Source organism: Ursus arctos, unplaced genomic scaffold, assembly GCF_023065955.2.
Source record: "Ursus arctos isolate Adak ecotype North America unplaced genomic scaffold, UrsArc2.0 scaffold_8, whole genome shotgun sequence".
NCBI classification, from domain to species: Eukaryota; Metazoa; Chordata; class Mammalia; order Carnivora; family Ursidae; genus Ursus; species Ursus arctos.
In genome coordinates this window covers 13,381,867-13,407,689 of record NW_026623100.1, presented here as the reverse complement: position 1 = coordinate 13,407,689, position 25,823 = coordinate 13,381,867, and the positions used below count along the sequence as shown (strand labels likewise).

Genomic DNA, 25,823 nt, shown 5'->3' with positions numbered 1-25,823 from the left:
TGAATCCTGCAAAACGGCTCAACTAAGAGGATACATCATTTCTACCAGTGGCGGAGTCTCTCTCAAGACCTGCCCCGAGGAGCTGGAGATTTGGAGGGTGAGTCTATCTCTTCTCAACGAGTTTCATTACTAACTTTGGCTCCCTTAAATATTTCAAGCATATATGCTAAACATTAAGTTATTCATTTTTAGACGTCCAAAAACTTGAAAACCCTACAAGAAAATACTTAATCGAATTACTGACTCTGAAAGGTAGGGCAATTAAAAAATAAAAAAAGAAGGCACTGCTTTGTCTCCTGGTACTAGTGCTAAGATAAAAACACTACAGAGGTCCAGCTGACAGCTCATCAGTATTTCTAAGGAAGGTAAAGGGATAGAGCTTTGCTCTGATGAAGCACAGCAGGGTACAATAAAAATGGTTATCTCAGTTCAACACAAAATACCTGCAGTGGCAATGTTAAGGTCAAGAAAGAAATTATCTTCAGGTATTTAACTGGGCACAAAGGGGCACTGAAAGTCAGTCTTTAAAATAATAGCTCATTTCTCTATCACTAAGTTCTAGTGATGATAGCAGCCTGCTGAAGGAGAAAGTGAGATATTTAAAAGCATGTTCTTCACCTCAAAATTAAGATGTCAGGGAGGAGGAGGAGAAGGAAAGGCAGACATACAGGGAAGAAATAAGTACAGCCCAACAAAAAGGTACTTGATGCCCATTAAGTGACAACAAGCTTATCTACAAAACAGAACTGTATCTCTACCTCCAATTCTAGACATTTCCTTAAACTGACTACTTAACATGAAACGTAATAATAATTTATAGATTTCATTATGTGAATATATTATATCTAATATTGACATTATAAAATTATTTTAAATGCTTAAGAAGTAAAAGAAAACTTACCCCATCACTTTCTCTATGTGGATTCAGCCTACTATAAACAGCTTCAATAACATTGCGCCTAAAAAAAATTATGCTTTAGTTTTATTAAATTACATACAATTCAGCTTCTATTTAAAATAATACTTCATCTTGAATATGCTCAAAAATTAACTGCCACACTAAATACTTGCCAAGTTTCTACATTTCACTTAGAATTTGATTCAGCACAAGCCATTTGTTCTCACTTACAAAGGAAAGAAGGACCTTCACTTCCAAAGCACATGACAAATAATTCCCTTTAAAAAAAAAACCCTTTGGATGAAATTTTAAAGGTCTTGTATAGTGTAAGAACCATCAACCCATCTCATCTTTAGATAACTGATATACTTCTTCCCCAAAATTACTTAATTACTAATTATAAATGAACTCAAAATTAGTTCTTTTTGTTCTACTTACTTGCCAGCAAGACCTCCCCCAGGAGGCAAATTTGGGATATTTTCTGCAGACAAGATGCGCATGACATGGGCAAGATCAGGCATTCCTTCCTCACCGGACTTCTCCATAATTTCTGCAGGTTTTTAAAAAGAATTCCTAAATTAACGTGTTAGCTCAGGATTCAGAGAGAGTGAAACAGGGGGAACTATTTGGTAGTACCAATTTTATTTATTTAATTTAAATTCAAGTTAGTTAACATACAGTGTATTATTAGTTTCTGTAGTACCAATTTTAAAATGTAAAAAAAAAAAAGCAAACATTATCACACAAGGAATAAAAGTAATATAAAAAGTTATCTGCATACATAAAAGCAAAAACTGCAAGAAATGAAATGTCCAACAATACAGGGACAGTTAAGAAAATTTTGGTATAGTCACTGAGTGAAATGGTTTATAATCACTAAAAATGACCCCTGTGAACACAAGACAGCTACGTGGAAAAACACTTTGATCTAATTTTATACAAGAATAATACAAAAGTTATAATTACAAAAAAAGTGATAGGTGAATAAGGATTGTAAGAAGGACAAATATTAGGAATTGTTTTATAAGGTTATTTATCTTTAACTGAAGAATAGTTGACATACAATACTAGTTTCAGGTGTACAACATAGTGATTTGACACAGTAAGTGTAGTCACCATAAGACATTAGTACAATGTTACTGACTGTATTCTCTATGCTGGACTTTTCAGCCCTGTGACCTCTTTGATAACTGGAAGTTTGCACCTCTTATTTCTCCTCACCTAGTCTGCCTGTCCTTCCTCTGGCAACCACTCGTTTGTTTTCCACACCTATTAGTCTGTTCCTGCTTTGTTGTTTCGATTCCACATGGAAGTGAAACACTGCCTTATTTCACTTAGCATAATACTTCCTAGGTCCATCCATGCTATTTTATAAGATTTTTGATCCCGAAGTCGTTATGTTACACAACAATTTAAAATAAAAAAGGAGGGGCTCCTGGGTGGCTCAGTCAGTTAAGCATCTGCCTTCAATTCAGATCATGATCCCAGGGTCCTAGGATCCAGCCCAGGGTCCCAGGATCCAGCCCCAAGTCGGGCTCCCTGCTCTGCGGGAAGCCTGCTTCTCCCTTTCCCTCTGCCCTTCCCCCCTGCTCCTGCCCCTCCCCAAATAAATATAATCTTTTAAAAAAAAGAAAAGAAAAAAGAAAAATCACAGAACTTGCTAAGGCTTAGAACAAAATAAAACATTTACATGCTCCATCTATATTTACCATTTATGGAAAACGCATCTTTAGAGCATGATTATTTGGCCAGTATTAAGATATGTCTCCTCAAAAATCAGAGGGTGCCACTTTAAAACAACAAAAAAGCAGTGTCCTCGGCAGCCACCATGCCTGCCGAGGCCCCTCGCCGTCACCATAACCTCACCGCTCCCATTCAACGCTGCCCGACTCCCCTATCTCCAAAGGCTCTATGCAGAGAAGCCTTGTCCTACTTCTAGATCTTCACATGTGCTTTTCCTTTGATCTGAAACACTTTCTCCGCCATTCCAACCAACCCATTTTGTAGAGTTCACTCATATTCGTCCTTCAGGTTTCAACTTCATATGTCACTTTCTCAAGTTCTTCTCCACCCCAAGCTCGAAGTCGGTGTGCCGCTACATACTTCCACTGTAGACGATGTTTACTGTAGCACAGACTGCAAGCTTCTTGAAGGCAGGACTGTCATTTTCTGCCTTAGACTTGTATCTCTATAGTACAGGACTTCTCAGCCTTTGCATTACTGACTTTTTGGACCAGCCCCCCCCCCCTTTTTTTTTGGTGGAGGCTGTCTTGTGTACTACAAAATGTTAAGCAACATCCCTGGCTTCTACTCACTACAGGCTAGTGACACCCTCTCAGTTATGACACCAAATATGTCTGCAGACATTGCCACAATGAGGGAGAGAGAGACAGACAGAGAGAGAGAGAGAAAAGAACGACTGTGTATGTTATAAAAAGCAGACAGAGTCAAATGAATTATAATGTAAGCAAATGGGGAATCTAGGTAAAAGGTACTACATTGTACACGGAAGCTCTCTATATTTTTTCAACTTTAAAGTTTAAACTTACTGCAAAATAAGAAGTTAAATAAGTACAGTTGATCCTTGAATGACTTAGGTTTCAACTGTGTGGGTCCACTTGTATGTGGCTTTTTTTCTGATACAGTACACTATCGTAAATATATTTTCTCTTTATGATTTTCTTAGTAACATTTTCTCTTCCCTGGTTTACTTTATTGTAAAAATACAGCATATCATAGAACATACAAAATATGTGTTAACTGACTGTTCAAGGCTTCCGGTCAATAGCAGACTACTGTAGTTAAGTTTTGGGGGAGTCAAACTTATACACGCACATTTTTAACTGAGGGGGAGAATGGGAGGGGAAGGTGGGGATAGTGAGTGTGTTTGCACCCCCAACCCCCACGCTGGTCAAGGGTCAACTATAAAGTCAATACTCTTTCACAACATCAACACCGACTCTTATCAGTAAGATAAAAACATATGATATAATGAATTCCTGTGATTAACTTGGGAGGAATTACAGCACTTGATGTTCATGATAAGCCCCGAAGCAAATTTCAATGGACTCTTCAACTACTAAAAGCATAATCAGGGAAAGGGGAAATAAAATGGCACGCTTTAACAGACTATTTTCAAATGTTTCTCTTTGGTGGTATAATAGACATACTTGTCTTCTCCCTGCCAATAAATTCCCACACATTGGTCCAAGATGTGATATTAAATCTCAGGCAGACAGATGCTTGTTTTTTAAGGCCTTGTTTTGAAATACTTAATTGTTTCTCCTAATTCTAAAAGAATTACTTGATAAACAAGGGAGAATATTTTTCCTTTCCTTCTAAATGAAAAAAAAAAAAAAAATCACCTTTCTTACTTACCTTCAACCCGTGATTCCAAGTGCTTATCCAGCTCTGAATCTTTCCTCACTGCTTCATCTGAGACCTTGGGAGCATTTGAAAAGCAAACTAGTACAATACTCATGTTATCTCGACTTCCCTGTATTTTAAAGAAAGAAAAAGAAAGAATTGTATTTCCATAGTCCAGCAACTTTCTATTATTTAATTCAAAACAGTTAATTACACTAAGCAATTAGAGTTTATTTGAATCACCAAAATGTACACATTCAACACATTCATTTCCATTCCAAAGAACTATTTGAAGCATTCCCTGAAGAAACAAGATCTCTAGATATGGGTAGATCTGTAATTATTTTATGACTTTTATTTCCATGTACCTATTCTTACCCACCAGCACTCTACAACCTAAGAAATGAAGGTATCTTTGTATGTATTACATCTTCTAAACTGTTTCCCACTCAAACTGCATAGTTCCAAAGTGGCTTACGCCCAAAAACACATGTTCCCAAACGAGTGTGCCATTTTCACCTAGCTAATTAACCTGCATCAGAGCAACGCTAGCAACTCTACTGAATTTGACACAGCTGAAAATTACTGATCATTAGGAGACCCAAGACACTATACTGAACAATTACAAGCAGAGAAGAAAACAGATTGTAAACTGTTCTGAGGATAAAGCAGCGAACAACGGAAGGTAACTGAACGGCTGAGACAGTCAGATATAATAACTTTTGGAGAAAAAACATGAGATTGTTATACAGAATCACAATTAGTGTCGGTCTGCAGAGGGGAGCCAAAACCGCTAACTTCGGGACAAATTTTACTGCTGCCTTGGTAATCACACTACCGTAGACAAACCATCTATATTTTTTAAAGTAGCACTATTACCCTGAGATTATGAGAAATAAACTTAAAATGTTCTCGTAACTTTTCCTATAGGTGTATTACTTTGAGTTTCACAGAACAGTGACTTAGAATAGTGACTTTTTCGGGGCGCCTGGGTGGCATAGCGGTTAAGCGTCTGCCTTCGGCTCAGGGCGTGATTCTGGCGTTATGGGATCGAGCCCCACATCAGGCTCTTCCGCTGTGAGCCTGCTTCTTCCTCTCCCACTCCCCCTGCTTGTGTTTCCTCTCTCACTGGCTGTTTCTATCTATGTCAAATAAATAAATAAAATCTTTAAAAAAAAAAAAAAAAAAGAATAGTGACTTTTTCAACCCACCCCCACCTAAAAAAACTAAGTCAATGGAGGTGGTAGGCCACTTTGTCTGATGGTGCAGTTCGCCAACACAAGTGAAGAAAGCCAAGGCCACGTGCATTCTAGTCTTTTCCAACATTATGGCCAGAATCTAGGCAGACATTTGTCTGGTTCAGACTTGCCACCTTTTTGGAACCCACATGATACAGCCAAAAAGACACAATGGCCTTGAAAAAACTTTTGCCACCACCTCCTAAACTTCAATGTAGCAAAGCTTGAAAACAGTAGAGGTCAGGCCTTAAGAAGGCTTCAAAAAGAATAACTCTTTCCACAGACTCCTATGCTTTAGTGGGAAAAAATATCATGAGTATATAACCAGATTCTCCGTATCTGAAAAAAAAACAAACCAGGATTTCAAAAAATCAGGACTGGTCCAAACTAATTTCATTCTTTAATGAAATCCACCAAGACTTTCACAATGACTGTGTATTAGAAAATATGCACTGGCTGTATGAATATATATACATATCCACACGAACACACTATGGTTCCAAATAGCATCCTCCCCCCACCCCCCAGAAGAGTCAATACATTCCACAGGAATCATAATTGACCATGTAAGTACAGGTCAGGCAAAAGCTTTATACCACAGACACTAAAGTTATACACACACACACAAACACACACACACACACACACAATTTCCATTAGGTTTTTATGTTATAAAAATTACATCTTGTCAGTTGGGAAATTAACTGACATATAGTTTCAAGAAGATTAAATATCAAAAAATAAAGGAAATAATTCACATTTACACCTTAGCTATGTGTGATTCCAATGATGCTTCTTATATTTCTACATAAAGATGACTCTCACAGGGGCTCTGGGTGGCCAGTTGAGCAACTGACTCTTGTTTTCAGCTCAGGTCGTGATCTCGGGGTTGTTGGGCAGCACCCACCCACCACTCCAAGGCTCTGCACTCAGCCCGGAGCCTGCTTAAGATTCTCTCTCCCTCTCCCTCTGCCCCTTCCCCACCCTCTCTCATTCTAAAATAAATCAATCTTAAGAAAAAAAAAGTCTCGGGGTGCTACAGTGGACTCACAGAGATCTTAAAAATGAGGGGAAACAGAGTGGTACTCCCCATCTGTGGACACGCTGCGAACTAGCTGAAGTAGCTCAGCTTTAACATCTGATAACACTACATTTCTTTCAAGGGCAACCTTTCTTTTCCAAGCCAGGGTCTTGAGAGGTGCTATGATAAAATGCAAGTCCCATAAAAAAATCAACATGATACAGGAAATGAGGGTGGCCGTACCCAATGATTTCAAGATTTGAGAAGCCGTGCAGTGAACAACAGGTACACACAGCTCATCAGTATGTAACTGTAATAGCTTTTTTTTTTTTTTAAGATTTATTTATTTTAGAGAGAAAGAAAGAGAAGGGGGGGGCAGGAAGGGACAGAGAGGGAGAAAGAGAATCCCAAGCAGACTCCCCACTGAGCACACAGCCCCACGCTGACTCGATCCCACAGAGATTCCACCACTGTGAGTCATGACCTGTACCCAAACCAAGAGTCGGACACTCAACCAACTGAGCCACCCAGGTGCCCCGTAACTGCAGCTTCTTAAAGAACGAAATAAAAGATTTTCTTCCATGTATATGTATTATTTTGTTAAGACATATATATACTCATTACGTTTGGCTCTAACTGTATAATACTTGTTTCTGCTAAGTATAAATATGGCTAAGTAGCACTGAGAAAAAATTCTGAGATACTTGGGCACCGTGGGACCAAGAAAGTTCGCGAACTGCTACACTACAGACTGTACTTTTACATTCAGTCCTTCCCCTCCATACCCTACCCAACCACACTCTACTCTAATACTATCTATGTCTACTTTTGCGTTATTCAGAATTATATTTTCTGAAAGCTATAAGGGAAAAAACTCCTGAGTTTACAGCTAAACAATTTTGGGGGCTGTATGAGTATATTTTCTATGCTGTGTTACTAATCTGGAATGGCATTGCCTTTGGAAAATAAGCCAGTAAGACACAAAGGCCTTGAGAAACTTTTGCCACCACCTCCTAAAATTCAATGTAGCAAAGCTTGAAGACAGTGGAGGGCTTGACTCTTGGTTTCAGCTCAGGTTGTGAGCTGAAATTTTCCCTCAATTTCATCCAACTATCAGGTACAATCTCATATTTTAAAATAAACTTCTGATAAGTGGTATATAAACTGAATTTAGGAAAATTAAAAAGTATTTTAAAAGAAAAAATAAAAATTTAAAGGAACACTGTACTATTTAAGAAAAAGCAGGTGGCAAAGCAACATGCATAATACGATCCACTACTGCAAAAAATTTTTTAAAAAAGGTAAAGAAAACCCTGTTTTTATACTTCTATATGTTTGTATGAATAAACACAGAATTGTGTGGATATGTATATATATTCATACAGCCAGTGCATATATCCTTGGAAGAATATAAGGGCCTAAGGGGGTGAGATTTTTAAAAAGGACACAAATACAAACATCTTTGGATTTGTTCACAAATGTTCTTATTAATCTTGTAATTATTGAAAAAAGAAAAGGAAACTCTTAGTATTTCCATTCAGGAAAAATTTTCATCAAACCCTCTGTGAAATACTGGCAATGGACACATCGAACTTGGATCAGAAAATATGAACTCCAGTATGGGTTTCAACACTCATCAAAATAAACTTAACAACTATCTTTTAATGTCAAACCTCTATTTCCTTACTTGCAAATTGCAAATAGATTTTTACTTCGTTCACCTCAGGTTACTAGGAGGATAAATGAGTGTTATTTTTAAGTTATGAAAGGCTATGCAAACAGCAGTTACGTGTAGTGTATGCAACCTGAAATTAGCGTAAATACCAAGAATGCTACTAGCACTGGCAATACAATGGGAAGCCTGCTTTCTTAGGGACTATTCTCTCCTAGAGTTAAGTATCTTAAGAGAGTAATGCCTGACTACAGTCATCCAACACTTACCGCTTCATATTGCTAAGTGGCAATCCTGAGAAAGATTATCATTAGCAATAATAATGCTAACTACCTTTTACAGTTGTTGTGAAAATTAAATGCATTAAGGTATGTGTCAAGTGCTTAGAGTAGCATTTGGCTCATAGAAAGCAATAATTTACTGATGCTATTGTGATTATGACGATTATCACAATCTCCCAAGATTTCATGAGTTAACATACAAAAGTGCTTGTAAACTATTAGGGCATGATAAGCGTTAGAAGTGTTAGAAAATATTAACACATCATTTAAATCTATTATCAGGGAAACCTCTACTTAAAAATCAATCTACTCTCTCTCTCTCTCCTCTCGAAGTAGCTAGCACCTATGGAACAATCGCTAAGCGCAAGCACTGAGCTAAAATTTAGTGCTTTCCACGGATTTTTAAATTTTGTATTCAATTTTTCAAATTTCAGAGCAATCATACCCTATTTTAATAATATTGTTTTATAACATTGCTAACCCTTGGTTTTACACTACGAACAAGTGATAAATTGTGGAGTCAGAAAAACAGAAATGGATAGGAAATTTAGTATTTAAATCTGTTAAGTAACATGCAAAGGTTCAAAACATTCATAGGTCTGTTATGTTTCAACACAAAAGTTAACTAAGCTTCTAAGCATCCAACTCCTGATTTCAGCTCGGGTCATGATCTCGGGCTGTGAGAGGGAGCCCCACACCCCACTTCAGGCCCCGTGCTCAGTGGGGAGTCTGCTTGAGATTCTCTCCCCCTCTCCCTCTGCTCCTACACCCTCCAGCGCACACTCTCACTCTAATTAAAAACAAAAACGAAAAACTGACTTCAATTTGAATGCAGCTTCATTGAAAGGAACCATGGTGCCCCACTTTCACTAAAATTCAATGAATCATGTGTTCCAACCTCTTGTCCTGAATTATCATCATTTACCATTTCTGAGATTCTAGGAATCCAGGATATTTAATACCATCAACAGGACTATTTAATCACTAATAAAAGCTGTCAAGCAAAGATCCATCACCAGAATCATTTTGACCCCATTCAAGAAGGGTGGAGTCAAAATTCCTGAAAACTAACATCCTTTCAATGGAAGGGGGAGTGCAGTTTGTCCACAATACAAACTTCTTTTTTACTCCAAATTACAGACCTAACAGATTTTGGCTATTCCCTTCAAAACTTCATGCCATTCTTTCAACAAAATACTATACAACCATGACAAATGATTTAGACTGACACCTACAGACGTGGTCATCTCTCTACAACATACCATTGAACAAAAAAAGCATACTATACTGTAGAATAACAAGTATAATGATTTCGTTTTTATAAAACTATACATACTCACGGGCAGGCAAAAAAGACTGGAAAGATACATACCACACAATGAATGTAGCCAATTTAGGTGAGTGGCAAAATTTTTGAATATTTCTTTATATGTTCTGGATTACCTGAATTTTTTTTTTAAATAGCTAAGTATATACTTGTTTTATAATCAGGGAAAATGCTTTCTTCATCTGCTAGGCAGGCGAAACCATCTGCTTGCTTTTGTTACAAAAAGCTGCAGGTCAGAATCTCTCCATTTAGAGTCCAAGGAGAAGACATTTTTAGAGAGTACTCGATCACTGACAATCATTGATACTTTCATACTTAACTTATCCAGATAAGTTAAAAAAAAAAAAAAAGTATACAGTATGCTTAAGGAGGAAAAAAAAAAACACAGAAAAGCTATAGGAATCATCATGTAAAATCCTTTCAGAAAAAAACCTGCCAGTTGGAAACACTAGCCCTTAAATTTTGTCTATCTGAAGTTGTCTCTTCCCATTCTATGAAAAAGAAGTAGACACTTCACCAAAACCTGGGTATTTCCACAGACTCACAGATCCCTCTTTGGAAACTTTTTGGCTATGTCTGTACCTTCCAAAAGCAATTTACGTGGTGGGGAGACAAAACACTTCTAATCTAGACAGAATAAATAAGTCAGAACCTTTATTTCATGTAACCAAAGGTTAGTATTGCTTTGTTATCTTTTCAATCAGTCATACAATACTCACATATTCTAGGCGTTGGCCAGGTAACTCAAATTTTAACTGACTGCTATACGGGCACTGTCAAAAACCCACTTGAAACTACTGAATACTTTTAAGACATCCAAGGGAATTGCTAAATATGTTAGTCTGGATTTGCTTTCCCTATTACTATATCAAGATTCATAGAAACATTACAAAACTAAACTAAATGTTATTGATCCACAGGAATTCTTGACAGCATTGTATTTTATACTAGTCTTTGATTTTTAATCAGTGATGACAAAAACATCTATACGAAAAGAATTCTGGTATCTTCTATGAAAGTTAAGATCGGCTCTCCCATGTCATATATCACTTATATCGAGCCACATGTAAATTCCTTTCTGATTCTGCTGCTAGGAAAGCTTCTTTTACTAAATGATAAGAAATACACAATTCATACTTTTACTTCAGCTTTCACATTAGGTGCTAGGAGGCTCAGATCTAAATTACAAAACTTGACTGAGCCTAGGTCTCTGGCATATCTTCTAATATTATACATAGCTTTTGAACTTTTGTATATTTATTACAGAAATATACCATATACATAGTTCATCAAACTGCTTCAAAATCAGGCATAAGGCCACTATTGCCAATATTGAGAATTTAAATCAAAAGGCACATTTCTATATAGATGCCTCAGCCACAGCACCAAGCCATAAAGTACTTGAACGACAACAAATGCCACAAATTTATTAAACTTAATTTTCAAACTAGAAGGTTGAAGCAAATGAGGATGTGCCCCCCCCCGCCCCCGCCCAAATCATTTCTGGTGAAGAAAATAATTTAAAAGCATACAGGTTGTCCCTAATGAAAAGCTTTTAAAATTTTAAAGTTTAGTTCATTTTACTTACCGTGCCTTTTCAAAATTAACAGGGTATTTGAATTATAACAAAAAGACTTACATACCTTATGTAAACAAGTGTCCACTACCCAATTGCACACATTTTCCAGGTCATCAGATACCTCAAGCCTAGATTTAACAAATTCACAGAGCTCCTCATTACTCATAACATCCCAGATCCCATCACAAGCCAAGATGATAAATTCATCCTCTTCTGCTCTTAAAATTTCATAAACCTCAGGCTCTGGAGAAACAAGTTGTTCTGTTGGGCCCTTGCCATCAACACACTTGTAATCATAGTCCCCCAAAGCACGAGACACTGCTAATGAACCATTAACACGTTGAATCATTACGCTGCCTCCTGCATTTTGGATTCGCTCCTTCTCCCTTGGATTGCAAGGTTTGTGATCCTGGGTAGAAAAGCAGACTTGTCCATTCCTATACAGAACAGCACGTGAGTCACCACAGTTGATAAAGTAGATATGCTTAGGTGAAATCAGGACCCCCACCGCAGTTGAACCACTTCTGTCCATTCCGTTTCTGAGGTCTGAAAAGTTACGCATGTATTCATCGATTTTCAAAAAGCCAGTTCTGATGCCATTCTTGACATTTTCCACGGAGGGCTCAAGAGCAGATCCTGATTTTGCAGCTGCCCTAAAGTCTTCATTATTAGTGATGTGTTCTAATAAATGTGTTGAGCAGTAATTTGCTACTCGAGATCCAGCATGACCATCATAAACTGCAAAAAAGGACCAGTCTTCCAGGCCGTGAGGAATACCTACAACAGCTGTGTGCGCATCTTCCATTTCTACTCTCCATCCTTGCATGCTGCTCAGGCCATAACGTAAACCATTCCCAGCACCATGAGCATTATGTTTTTCAGTTTTGGGTTTATCCAAAAATGCACCCATGTTTAATAATGAATCTGAAAGAAAACAAAAATTGTCAAGCGTTGTAAGTTTAAATCTGTCAGAGAATTATCTACAATATTTCATCTATTCTCGAGTAGCTCCCATCTCAAGTATATTTTTCAGTATTATCTGAATTTACTGGGACAACAAAAAAGAAACCAAGAAAAGTTCCCCATACATCCTTATTCTAGAACAGTGGTTTCTCAATCCTAGCACATTAGAATCATCAGACCAATTAAATCAGAATCTCTAGGGGTGAGACCCAGATATCAGTATTTTTTTTAAGCCTCTCTGGTGATTTAGATGTGCAGTAAGTTGAAAACCACTGTTCCAGGAAAGGAAAACTAAGAAACACAACCTGGTTAAGTTTTCTTAAATATTCAATTTGTAAGAGAACTCTAGGGTTTAATATAGAAGACTGACCATGAGAATATTCAGAATGGTGTGGCATCTTTTCTTATATATTAAGGTACTTTAATACATTTCAGAAAAACCTCCAAAAGCATGTATTGTAAGATATTTCCCCCCAGTGATCCTGACGACAACGCCAAAATTTAAAACATAAAATCTCCATTCTACAAACATTTGATTTTATCAAAGCTTTACTATGTATCAAATTTAAAACTTAACTTGGATTGACTAAAATCTACTTGGATTCTGTTAAAAACAGTATGACTTTAGGGGCGCCTGGGTAGCGCAGTCGTTAAAGCGTCTGCCTTCGGCTCAGGGCGTGATCCCGGCGTACCGGGATCGAGTCCCACATCGGGCTCCTCGGCTATGAGCCTGCTTCTTCCTCTCCCACTCCCCCTGCTGTGTTCCCTCTCTCTCGCTGGCTGTCTCTCTGTCACATAAATAAATAAAATCTTTAAAAAAAAAAACAAAACAAAACAGTATGACTTTAACGATGTGCTACAGAACATACCTAACATTGCTGAGTTTTATAACCCAAGAAGTAGCATGAGGACAACTTTCACTCAGTGCTGACAGAGACTTACAATCCACACACAGGACTGTAAAGTACTCCTATGCATCCCTCTCCCTGCTGACTTCACTGTTATTTTAGAATGAAGCTTTTCCAATTTCAAATGACTTCGACCAGAGTAGTGGTTCTCCAAATAAGCATGCAGATGTCCTGGTAGTTTCCCACCTACAATCCTGGCCCTACAACTCACTAGCTGTGTGACCTTGAGTAAGTTTCTTAGTCACTTGCACCTCAAATTCCTCCTGTGAATTAATTAGTCACTTTTACCTTCTCCTCCCCTCTGTCATATGCGAGTCACGATAATAGTGCCTACACTTCACAGGGTTGCAGTGAAGAATGAGTTGATGGAGTGTGCCTAGAACAAGTACTTGAAACAGTAAAACCATCAAATGTTTGTTATTTGCTCAAAATGCAGATTCCACAGCCCATCCACATACCCAAAGATTTCCCCCCCCCCAGTACATCTTGGATGGGGACATTCCAAAGAGCATGCTGGCAACTGAAGAATCCCATTCTGAGGGACACTAGTCTGGGTCAACTGACTTTCATTTGGATCTAGGTATCTTTGTGCGTTACCTTTTCCAGCTATGACCATTAATCCAACTTTACAATAAAACTGTGTATCTCTACTAGTAAAATCCTGATGAACCACCATGAATATATTTATAAATTAGAGCAGTTCTATAATTTTTCATGAGTTACATATACTGTATATTCATATACAAGTATTTATAAAAAGGAATACTGAAAGGTAAGATTTTAAAAATACATAAAATTACTTTTCATTCAAGTATAATACAAAATGATATTCCGTATTGATAGCAATGTAATAGAATATGTTTATTTTAAAAAAGATTTTATTTATGTATTTAATTATTTATTTGAGAGAGGGAGAGGGAGAGCACACAAGCAGGGGGAGTGGCAGGCAGAGGGAGAAGCAGGCTCCTGCTGAGCAAGGAGCCCGATGTGGGACTCGATCCCAGGACAATGGGATGATGACCTGAGCTGAAGGCAGATGCTTAACCGACTGAGACACCCAGGCACCCCAACAGTCACATGCTCTTCCGACGGAGTCAGCCAGGTGCCCCTATTTTTTTTTTAAGTAATCTCTATCCCCAACGTGGTATTGGAACCCACAACCCCAAGAACAAGAGCTGCACACTCCACCAACTGAGCCAGCCAGGCGCCCCTCAAACCACTTTTCAACTCCATCTTTCAGTTGTGGGGGAAAATGTGTTGTCATTTCCATCATCTTGATGCTCTTGCAACTAAGGTCCTACTGTTTTACATTTCAACAAATAGGTTCAAAATTCACAAGAATTCCTCATTTCAAAGATTAAAACAATAGTTTAGAAATTTCTATATCTAAATTTGTTTTTAAGTTAGGAATAAATAAAGAAGGAAAAAAGGGTCTTCAATAGAAAACTACAGGGAACATTAGGAATCAAAAGGAACCTGGAAGGCCAGCTTTGGAAAACCATCAAATGAGTACCTGCCCCCCACTCCCGTACCAAACAAAGGAGCCAAATACTGGCAAGTTACACCAAGAACAGCCTTGCTTGCCGCAGCTGCTCTCACTGCTATGATTCCTACCTGCTGTCTGTCTCCTTCTAAAGTCGCTTGCTCAAGATTCAAAGTCCAGGAAATGAGTATCTGACTGAGGCTGGGTCACCAGTACATCTACTGGCTTTATCAGGGACTGCATTCTTTCACAAATAGGTCATTTTTTTAAAAGATTTTATTTTATTTATTTATTTAAATAGGCTCCACAACCAGCGCAGAGCCCAGTGTGGGGCTTGAACTCGTGACCCTGAGATCAAGAGTCAGATGTGTAAACCAATGAGCCACCCAGGTGCCCCTAAAGATTTTATTCTTAAATAATCTCTACACCCAACGTGAGGTTCGAACTTAGAACCCTGAGATCAAGAGCTGCATGCTATACCGAATGCGCCAGCCAGGCACCCTGCAAACTGGTCATTTTAAAGTCCCAAACTGATATTTTAAAGTTGGGGTTGTCCCTTAATGATTTATTTTTATTTTTTTAAGTTTTACTTATTTATTTTTAAGTCATCTCTTACACCCAATGTGGGACTCAAACTCAACACCCCAAAATCAAAAGTCAAACACTCTTCTGAGCCAGCCAGGCGCTCCTGATTTAATTTTTTTTTTTAAAGATTTTATTTATTTATTTGACAGAGACAGCCAGCGAGAGAGGGAACACAGCAGGGGGAGTGGGAGAGGAAGAAGCAGGCTCCCAGCGGAGGAGCCCGATGTGGGACTCGATCCTGGCACGCCAGGATCACGCCCTGAGCCGAAGGCAGACGCTTTAACGACTGCGCTACCCAGGCGCCCCCTGGTTTAATTTTTTAAACATGAAGCATCATAGGTATGAGAGTTACATAATGTATACATATAGCTAAAGAGTAATAAAATGAACACCTATGTCCCACTGTACAATTTAAGAAATAGAACATCGTCAAGACCACTGAAGTACCTATCACCCTGAATTTTATCGTCAGTACCCCTTGTAGTTTAACCATTTGAGGCACAGTTTTATATGTTTGACAATATACGCTGATGTGAAGTACAACATATGTTACTCTAGTATTTTTGGTTTTTCTGGCTCACCACTATATTTCTGAGATTCATCCACATTGATGCAGAGTCATAGTTTACTATATGCCACTATATGCTCATGTACAATTTTTATCCATTCTACTATCAATGAATATTTGAGTTATTTTTCATTTTTTAAAATTCTAAAACAGGGCTATTGTGAACCACCTTGATGTCCATGTAGGAGTTTTCCTAGAATATATACCAAAATTCCCAAGTACTTAAAGTATGCAAATTTGACAGTTACTATACATGATCTTTTTTCCACCAAAAATCACAAAACAGGGGCTCCTGGGTGGCTCAGTCAGTTAAGCGTCTGCCTTCCGCTCAGGTCATGATCCCAGCGTTCTGGGATCGGGCCCTGCATCAGGCTCCCAGCTCAGCAAGAAGCCTGCTCCTCCCTCTCCCACTCCCCCTGCTTGTGTTCCCTCTCTCGCTGCCTCTCTGTCAAATAAATAAATAAAATCTTAAAAAAAAAAAAAAAAAAGAACCCATTTACTGTTGAAAATACACATTTGCCTAGCATCTCTTTGCTTTTGCTATTCACCTCCCAAAAACAGTCATTACTGAAACACAAGTTAGCAAACACTAAGGAGAAAGTATGTTATGTCAATCGTAAAGCACATCTTCTACAATGTATAATTATTCTGATACTGGTTTCTTCACATCAGCACTGTATACTATGCATGTTTCAAAGGCATTTGATGACAAAGAAATGCACTTTAATTTTTTGCCATACATTCCATGTTATTTCCGTCATTTTGGCCAAGACAGAAAAAGCAAGTGTTTCCCCAGTAATATGGCTATCTTTTACTGCTCAACAAGAAACCTCAAAGGGCCTTGTAAGCATTTATAATTTAGTGCAGTTTTGTACTCTGTTGATGGCTTTATCAAACATCTCTGAAAAAAAAAAAAAAACTCATAAAGGTTTTTTATACTCAGAATGCCTAATTTTTAAATGCCTTGCTAACTTGCTATGATTTCATGCTATTACTTAGTTACATGTCAAGCAACACTATACACTCAGGCAAGGTACAGTTCTAATAATATAGATCCGTATTTCAAACAATTTTCTTCGATAATCCCAGATTTTTTTGCATTTGAATTTCAGTCTGATTATATCATAGTTTTCACCCTAGAATGAGCGCTTATACTGGAATCAGGAGTGCTAACATTTTTTATGTGTATGCCTGCGTGTGCTTTATTATAATTACAATCAATCTAATTTTTTATAGGAATCTTTTACAGTCACTTCCTCACTTGTTAAAGCAGCTTCATTAAAACTTTATCATATGAGGGGCGCCTGGGTGGCACAGCGGTTAAGCGTCTGCCTTCGGCTCAGGGCGTGATCCCGGTGTTATGGGATCGAGCCCCACATCAGGCTCCTCCGCTATGAGCCTGCCTCTTCCTCTCCCACTCCCCCTGCTTGTGTTCCCTCTCTCGCTGGCTGTCTCTATCTCTGTCGAATAAATAAATTAAATCTTTAAAAAAAAACAAAAAAAAACTTTATCATATGAAAATCAACATAATCACATGTAAATTTCAAGGTAATACCATTGACGATGAATACAAGTGAGGAAGTGAGAATTCTACCCTTCCTTACTTAGGATCATTCACAATCACCTCTACTCCTTAAGTCCAATGAATCCATAGGACAGAGGCGTTTTTTCTCCCTTTCCGCCTGAACATGTCTAGGGACTGAACTGGATTCATAGCTGCTGGAGAAGCAAAATGGCTAGTCTCTGATTACAAAACACCCCAGATTCAATGGATTAAATTTACTGCTATTTGTAAAAGCATTAAATATAGTGCACTTAGTTAACAATTATTTTGATGATAAACTCTCTAACAAGAAAAATTATCTGAAGCATTGTTTTTAAAAAATTCCTTTGAATTTAAAGTTCTAGGTCCTTTACCTTAGCTGACAGACTACGACTGATTTGTTCCCATCAATCTTATTCCAAGAAGGACACACTTACTTCAAAGCTGCCCTCAGTTTACAATCAAGCCCAAATACATTTCACATTTATAAAAAAAACTGACAGCACAGTAGGAAACACTTAATAATAGGTCATCAAAGAATATAGCTTCATTTTTTCAAATAACAAGTAACTTATAAAAGTGAAGGAAAAAACAAGTATTGCACCAAACATTTGTAATAACGGATTCTAATACAGCCTCAATTCAAAAGCAGGACTATTCTACCATAATTTGGACACTAAATTATTTTAAAATTGTGCCCTCCCCCCTCAACTATCCTCACCTATGATGCAAAGTTACATCCTTCCAGAAACGTCAGATTTGAGTCTTACCTTTTCCAGAAATCCTTTCTCCATGGTACTCTATTAAACTTCATTAATAGTTACTTCTTTCCCATCCATTCAGTATATGCTACTTTGCATAATTAATTGTCCCTCTGTGTATACCTCCTACTTCCCAAAATAGTATGTTTATTTCCCCGCCAAAACAAGTACTAGCATAAATGTTAGAGGATTATTTTTAAACACTAGTTTGAGAGAAGTGGTTTAACAAAGGAACACTTCGATTCCCAGTAAGTAGTAAATAATACAGTGCACGGCCTTTACCATAAGGCCATATCCTCCCTAGAACTGAAGTAGATTCCATGAAAGATAGAGACAGGCACTGTATTCCACTGAAAAGAGAAACACCACACCCAAGAAAAACAAAACAAAACTGAACTAATCATTCCAGCATCACAGAAGAGCCTCATTCTGTCAGAGAAAGACTTTGAGGGAGGACAGCATCCAGGTGTGGGGATCTAGGGTAACGGATGTTAAAATGGTGTCTACCACAATAATGCAATCCAGGGTTTATACTATCTGAATGAAACTGTGCATTCCAGAAGACAAGTAATCAACTACATTATATATTTGGTTATTGTACTATATGCTTATTTTCCTTTGGATTTCCTCTTTTTTTTTTTTTTTTAAGATTTTGTTTATTTATTTGACAGAGAGAGACAGCCAGCGAGAGAGGGAACACAAGCAGGGGGAGTGGGAGAGAATGAAGCAGGCTCCCAGTGGAGGAGCCTGATGTGGGGCTCGATCCCAGAACTCCAGGATCACGCCCTGAGCCAAAGGCAGATGCTTAACGACTGAGCCACCCAGGCGCCCCAGGATTTCCTCTATCTTTAATATAGCTGGAAAAGTACTTACCTTATCTCAATTATCTTATACCAAATCAAGGGGGGAAAGTCTCACGCCCATGTTCTAGAGAGGGCTTTGAAGTCACACTGAATGTTCTGTCTCCCTTAAGTCAGTAATAACAAGAAGCAGTAGTAATAAGGCATAGTCTCCCAAAGGGAAGAAAAACTTTGGCTTAGGCAAAAGACTTGAGAATGAAAAGTTCTGGCCACTCCTACCTGCTTGGACCTGTTTCTGTTTTTAAAGAAGCAACAGTCTGCTCACACATGATAGTCATAAAGTCATTTTACCAGTTCATTTCATGGGATCATCTATAAGGTTTGGCCATGGAAATTTTCTCATATGAATATAAGAACATCTGTTAGAGCAGATTATTATGACCAAGTGCCATAATTTATTGAAATAATCTGGGAAAGCTTCATCCAATAGAAAATCCAGAAAACTATCTACATGTTTGAGTACACACATATCTAAATCTCAAAAGACTAAACGAAATGGTCCCAAAAGAACCAAGAAATCTGTAGTGGGGTAGAAGAATTAATATTTTCTAATAATAAATAAAAGTATATTAACTTGTACCCAAAATACCAACACACGTAATAAACATACCATCTTAAGACAATGAACTGAAGGAAACAAGGAACAGAATGCCTGAACACTGAGTTTGACTCCTGGCTCTACCAAATATCTGTTTTCCTAGGGAGAAAAAAAAAAGCTATACAAAACAATACTGAGCATTTCTTCCTGTTCTGAAGTTCTATGTGGTCAGAGTCTGACTAGTAAGTAAACTACCAACTGCTGCCAACAAATATAAAATCATATGACATCGTAAGACCAAAATACAGCTCACAATGCATAGTTCAGTACCACTGGGCAAGTGTGTGTTTCACCTGCAGTATCAGAAAAACATAAATAAGTCAAGTACAATAAAGTTAAGTAAATGAATTAAGGATTTTAACCAGTTTTCTCACTTTCTGAATGAAAGTCGGAGAACTTATGTAGGCTTACTGACCAAGGCTCCCAAAATGATCACAACCATATCCTCTCCTCCAACTTGAAAAAAACCAAAACCTCAGTCGAGCATGTTCTCTCCTAGGAGATCTTGCAAACTACTCCAATCAAAAGTATTTATCACCTTTCAGAACTCCTGGAAGTCGTGTCACACACAAGCCTTATATTAAATGGTAACATTTACATCATTCCAAATGTATTTGCCTATGTCATATGGTACCAAGTTTCAATGTCAACTTTTTTATTCAAACCAAAGGCAGTCTTCTTATCTAAATTTACCATTAAGCAGAACTAAGCTTGCTTGTTACTATGTTTTCATTATTCACCCATGGAGTTTACTTTTTTTTTTTTTTTAAAGGAAGGAGTCACTAATTTGGCATGGTTATCTTTTTAAGAAGTTTAGTTTTATATACTCTGTGTAAAGAAAGTCAACGCTTCTCCATGTTGCTGGGCACTGTCTGCCTTGAAGAATGACTGCTGACTAAAGAAGGGAGTAACATTTCAGTGGAGAACACCTCTCTGAAATCCCACAAAACCATGATGAGGGACTTTTAAGTCCATGGAGATAAAGCAAAGCCTGGGAAGTAGCAGAACCAAGAGGACCAATTGAAAGTACACTGGAAGAAGGATGTGGACTTCCCAGAATTCTCCTCTCTGGGTCAGCGTAGCTGAATGAAGGAATACTACTCCCTCACCCCAGAAAGAGATGGAAGCTTACTTCTGAAGAATGTAAAACAGAACCTTTAGAACTGGAGAATACCAGGGAGAGATCAGGGCTGGAAACTAGCCTGAAAACATAAAATTAAATAAAAGTTTATATACTTATTGTTTGATACACTAGCCTTTTTCAGACATGCAACTCCCCAAACGCTCGCAATCAAATGTACACCCTCTAAATAAAGATGAGAAGAGGTTTATTTATACTCTTTAGAATCTCACTAGTTCTACAGGAAAAGATCTTATGTACTGACCCTGGAGGATACTCAAAAAAATAGGTCAAATCACCCCACAGTGAATCCCATAGCCAACAAACCCCATAGACAGACACAGAGCTTCCAATCAGCTATTCAACATCCACTTTAAAATATAAGCAGACAGTCCATAGCCAGACATAGAAGAATTTCCCTAATAAAAGAGAGAAGGGCCAAAACAAGCAGAAACAGGCAGCTTGGAAAAGAAAAACCTAGAAAGGGAGTAGGCTGGGCAAAGAAAAGTTAATCACAAAAGGAGGAGGAAGGAACTCCTTTCAGAAAGGTAAGAGAGATTCTAAATCCATGAAATAACAGGATGTTATTAAAAGGAAAAATAAAACAGAGGACTAAAAGATCTCCTGGAAAGTGAAAACATAATCATCGAAGAGAAAGCTGGGAAAATGAAAGTTGAGGGAAGTGCCCAGAAATTATAGCCACAAGACAGATGGTACAATAGGAGAGGGTCAGCCCAGGAGGTTCAAGAGCCAAAAACTGGGAGTAAGAGAATACAGAAAACTGAAGAGAAGAAAGGCAGGCACACCTTGGAGATATTGCGGGTTTGGGTCCAGAACACTGCAATAAGGCAAGTATCGCAAAAAAGCGAGTCAAATGAATTTTTTGGTTTCCTAGGGCATATAAAAATGTTTACACTATACCGTAGTCTATTAAGTATGCGACAGCAACATGTCTAAAGAAGCAATGTGTATAACATAATTTAAAAATACTTTAGGGGCGCCTGGGTGGCTCAGGTCATGATCCCAGGGTCCTGGGATCGAGCCCCGCATTGGGCTTCCTGCTCAGCGGAGAGCCTGCTTCTCCCTCTGCCATTCCCCCCACTTGTGTTCTCTGGCTCACTCAATCTGTCAAATAAATATATAAAATCTTAAAAAAATAATAATAACAAAACTTTATTGCTAGGGCGCCTGGAGAGCTCAGTCGCTTAAGCATCTGCTTTCAGATCAGGTCATGATCCCAGGGTCTTCCTCTCCCTCTGCACCCCCACCCAGTGCTTGAGCAAATAAATAAGTAAAAATCATTATTGCTGGGGCGCCTGGGTGGCACAGCGGTTAAGCATCTGCCTTCGGCTCAGGGCATGATCCCGGAGTTCTGGGATCGAGCCGCACATCAGGCTCCTCCGCTGGGAGCCTGCTTCTTCCTCTCCCACTCCCCCTACTTGTGTTCCCTCTCTCGCTGGCTGTCTCTATCTCTGTCGAATAAATAAATAAAATCTTTAAAAAAAAAATCATTATTGCTAAAAAATGCTAACCATTATCTGAGATTTCAACGAATCACAATCACTGACCACAGATCACCATAACAGTTACAATAATGGGAAAGTTTGAAATATTCCAAGAATTACCAAATATGATAGAGACACAAAGTGAACAAATGCTCAAAAAAAAAAACTGGTGCGGAGAGTCCAGATTAATGCAGAGTTGCCACAAACCCTCGATTTGTAAAAATCACAGAATCTGTGAAGCTCAATAATATGAGGTATGCCTACAGTTCATAAAAATAATATCCAAACTGAAGGGTGGGCATGAATTTCAAAACTGAAAGAGCTCATCCTGACACAAGCACAGTGGATGGAAACAGACATTTACAAAGGTACATCAAAAATTTTAGAACACTGGAGATAGTATAAGAGCCAAAGCTATCAGAGAGAAAAAGGTTTAATTCAAAAACTGAAAAATCAGGGGCGCCTGGGTGGCGCAGTCGTTAAAGCGTCTGCCTTCGGCTCAGGGCGTGATCCCGCGTTCCGGGATCGAGTCCCACATCGGGCTCCTCCGCTGGGAGCCTGCTTCTTCCTCTCCCACTCCCCCTGCTTGTGTTCCCTCTCTCGCTGGCTGTCTCTATCTCTGTCAAATAAATAAAATCTTTAAAAAAAAAAAAAAAATTCAAAAACTGAAAAATCAGAATGCCAACTGGTCTCAACTGGGGGCAATCCTATTTTGAAAAAATGAGGACGTATGGGGGAGTATGCATATGTGTATGGTTGGAGTAGTGGAATGAAAGAGTTACATTTCACCTTCAGTAATGGCATACAGAATTCCTAGACCTAGGGGAAAGAAAAGAAAAGAAGAGAAAAGAAAAGAAAAGAAAGGAAAAGAAAAGAAAAGAAAAGAAAAAAAGAAAGAAACAAACAAACGGGCCGCCTGCATGGCTCAATCAGTTAAGTGTCCGACTCTTGGTTTCGGCTCAGGTCATTATCTCGTGGATTGTGAGATAACACATGTCAGGCTCTGTGCTGGGCATGGGGCCTGCTTAGGATTCTCTCTCCCTCTGCCCCTAAACCCCCTGTACTTTCTCTAATAAATAAATCAATCTTCTAAAAAAATTAAAAAGCACATTAGAGATTTAAAGATAAATTCCAGGGGCGCCTGGGTGGCACAGCAGTTAAGCGTCTGCCTTCGGCTCAGGGCGTGATCCCAGCGTTATGGGATCGAGCCCCACATCAGGCTCCTCCGCTTTGAGCCTGCTTCTTCCTCTCCCACTCCCCCTGCTTGTGTTCCCTCTCTCGCTGGCTGTCTCTATCTCTGTCAAATAAATAAATAAAATCTTAAAAAAAAAAAAAAAAGATAAATTCCAAAGGAAACAGCTGTAAGAGTTTGAAATGTTTGGTTTTGGGGAATCTTCTCCAAATAGAGGTGCTCACAGAACTGTTTGGTTCTTTAAACTATGTAAGTGTTTATTTTAATTAAAAAAAAAAAAAAAACTAAAGAAGCATAAAGTAAAACAACCGCACACTATGAAATAAGAAATTGCATTTCATATCATGAACTAATTTCCCTAATATATAAAAATGTCTCATTAGGGATTACTGTCCAAAATATATAGAGAACTTCTACAACTCAACACCAATAAAAAAAAAATTAAAAAATGGATAGAAGACCTGAATAGACATTTTTCCCAAAGACATACAGATGGCCAACAGACACATGAAAAGATGCTCAATGTCACTCATCATCAGGGAAATGCAAATCAAAATCATAGTATCACTTTACACCAGCTAAAATGGCTAACATCAAAAAGACAAGAAAGGAACCTGGCTGGCTCAGTGAGAAGATCATGCAACTCTTGATCTCAGCTTCATGAGTTTGAGTCCCACATTGGGTGTAGAGGATTCTTAAAAATAAATAAATAAACTATGACACTACAGGTTTCTTTAAAAAAAAAAAAAAAAAAAGACAAGTGTTAGTGAGGATGTGTATTCAGTTTTTTTTTTTTTCCTGGAAGTGTACACAGAACTGGAAACCATGCAGAAGAGAAATCAAGCAGTTGGAAGACAGGAGTGAAACAGACACTCTCTGTTACATACCATGTTGAACCCTTTCCATTTTAAAACATACATATGTAATAAAATTAAATTACATGAATTTAATGCCATTAAATGAATGTTATTTCAACACGGAAAATTCCTTTACAGTGCATCCTCTTTTAGCAATCGGAAGCTCTAATTCACAAAAATCTAAACCTTTATGAATATCGATATGTTGACACCCAAAGGTTTTTTTTCTCTGCAAATATATTAAAGAGACAATCACCTAAACTAACAGACTGAGCCATTAAGACCCAACAGATACATCCTGTTCATTTTACTATATCATTTCCTTGAAGAAGTAAACTCATTGGTGAGTCCTACTATGCCTGGGTGGCTCAGTTGGTTAAGCATCTGCCTTTAGCTCCGGTCATGATCCCAGGGTCCCTGGATCGAGTCCCACATCAGGCTCCTTGCTCAGCAGGCAGTCTGTTTCTCCCTCTGCCTGCCACTCCCCCTGCTTGTGCTCTTGTTCTCTCTCTCTCTCTCTCTGGCAAATAAGTAAATAAAATCTTAAAAAAAAAAGAAAAAGAAAAAGAAATATACATGTGCATAATAAATATATATTTAAAAATAATAAAATAAAAATAATAAATAAAAAGCATGAATTCTATACTCAATGCATGATGAAAACTGAGGTGTAACAGTAGCTAGAAGATAACATCAAGGTATGGTAAAGTGTATCATAAATTCATAAAAAATGCATATACCATATTACCTAAGGAAAAAATCCTTTTCTCAAAAGAATTTAGCACAAGAGTAAATATTGAGTGCTGCTATGTTATAAATACAAGTATCAAATTCTACCTAAATGAATTACACTTCTGTAAGAGACCAGATTAAAAAAAAAATTCTCACGGTACATTTTATAATTTTGTAGATATAAGATTAACATTATCCTTCATCAGACACCAAGAACATAAAAGCTCTACTATGAGGTATGTTAGCATGATAACTCTTTCAAGACATTTCTTTGGTCTAAGACTGCAGGATAAGCATATTCTGAACGCATCTGAAACAAATGCAATATTAATGCAGATTTTAGCTAGCAACATACAACTACACAAAACAATTTTTCCACATTTTCACAATGGCAGAAAACAAAAAAATTTACAAATGCCCTTGAGGAAGAACAAATAATACAAAGATACAATTAAAGTGTAGAATTGCATCTTTTATAGGGATTAGTGTATAAACTCAGCACACGGCTAACATTATGTAGACTCAAAATGACCCTTGCAAAACCGTTAAAAGAATAAAAGCTAACCTTTATAGGCTCTTTAATATGACCAGGCACTGAGCCTATATTAACTCCATCTGTATCACTCAATTCATTTAATCTCTGCAACACCCTTGTGAGGTAGACATTACTGTCCTCATTTTATAGAGGGCACTGAGTCACAGAACGGCTGAGTAACTTGTCCAAGGTAAGGAACCCAGGTTGTCCAAATTGTAACCCAGGCTGTCT

The 25,823-nt window shown here is 38.0% G+C and overlaps 1 protein-coding gene across 5 annotated transcripts in view; it reads right to left on the bottom strand.

The window, feature by feature from the left end:
• The window catches only part of PPM1B (protein phosphatase, Mg2+/Mn2+ dependent 1B), a 216,955-nt gene that overhangs the window by 12,212 nt on the left and 178,920 nt on the right, over positions 1–25,823 (bottom strand). For all 5 annotated transcript variants that reach the window (XM_057308987.1, XM_048222577.2, XM_057308988.1 and 2 more), the window contains 4 exons: positions 11,447–12,306; positions 4,277–4,394; positions 1,337–1,448; positions 902–959 (listed from right to left, as the gene is read on the bottom strand). In XM_057308987.1, coding sequence (XP_057164970.1) covers positions 902–959; positions 1,337–1,448; positions 4,277–4,394; positions 11,447–12,306 — 1,148 coding nt within the window. The remainder of the gene's footprint in view (positions 1–901; positions 960–1,336; positions 1,449–4,276; positions 4,395–11,446; positions 12,307–25,823) is intronic.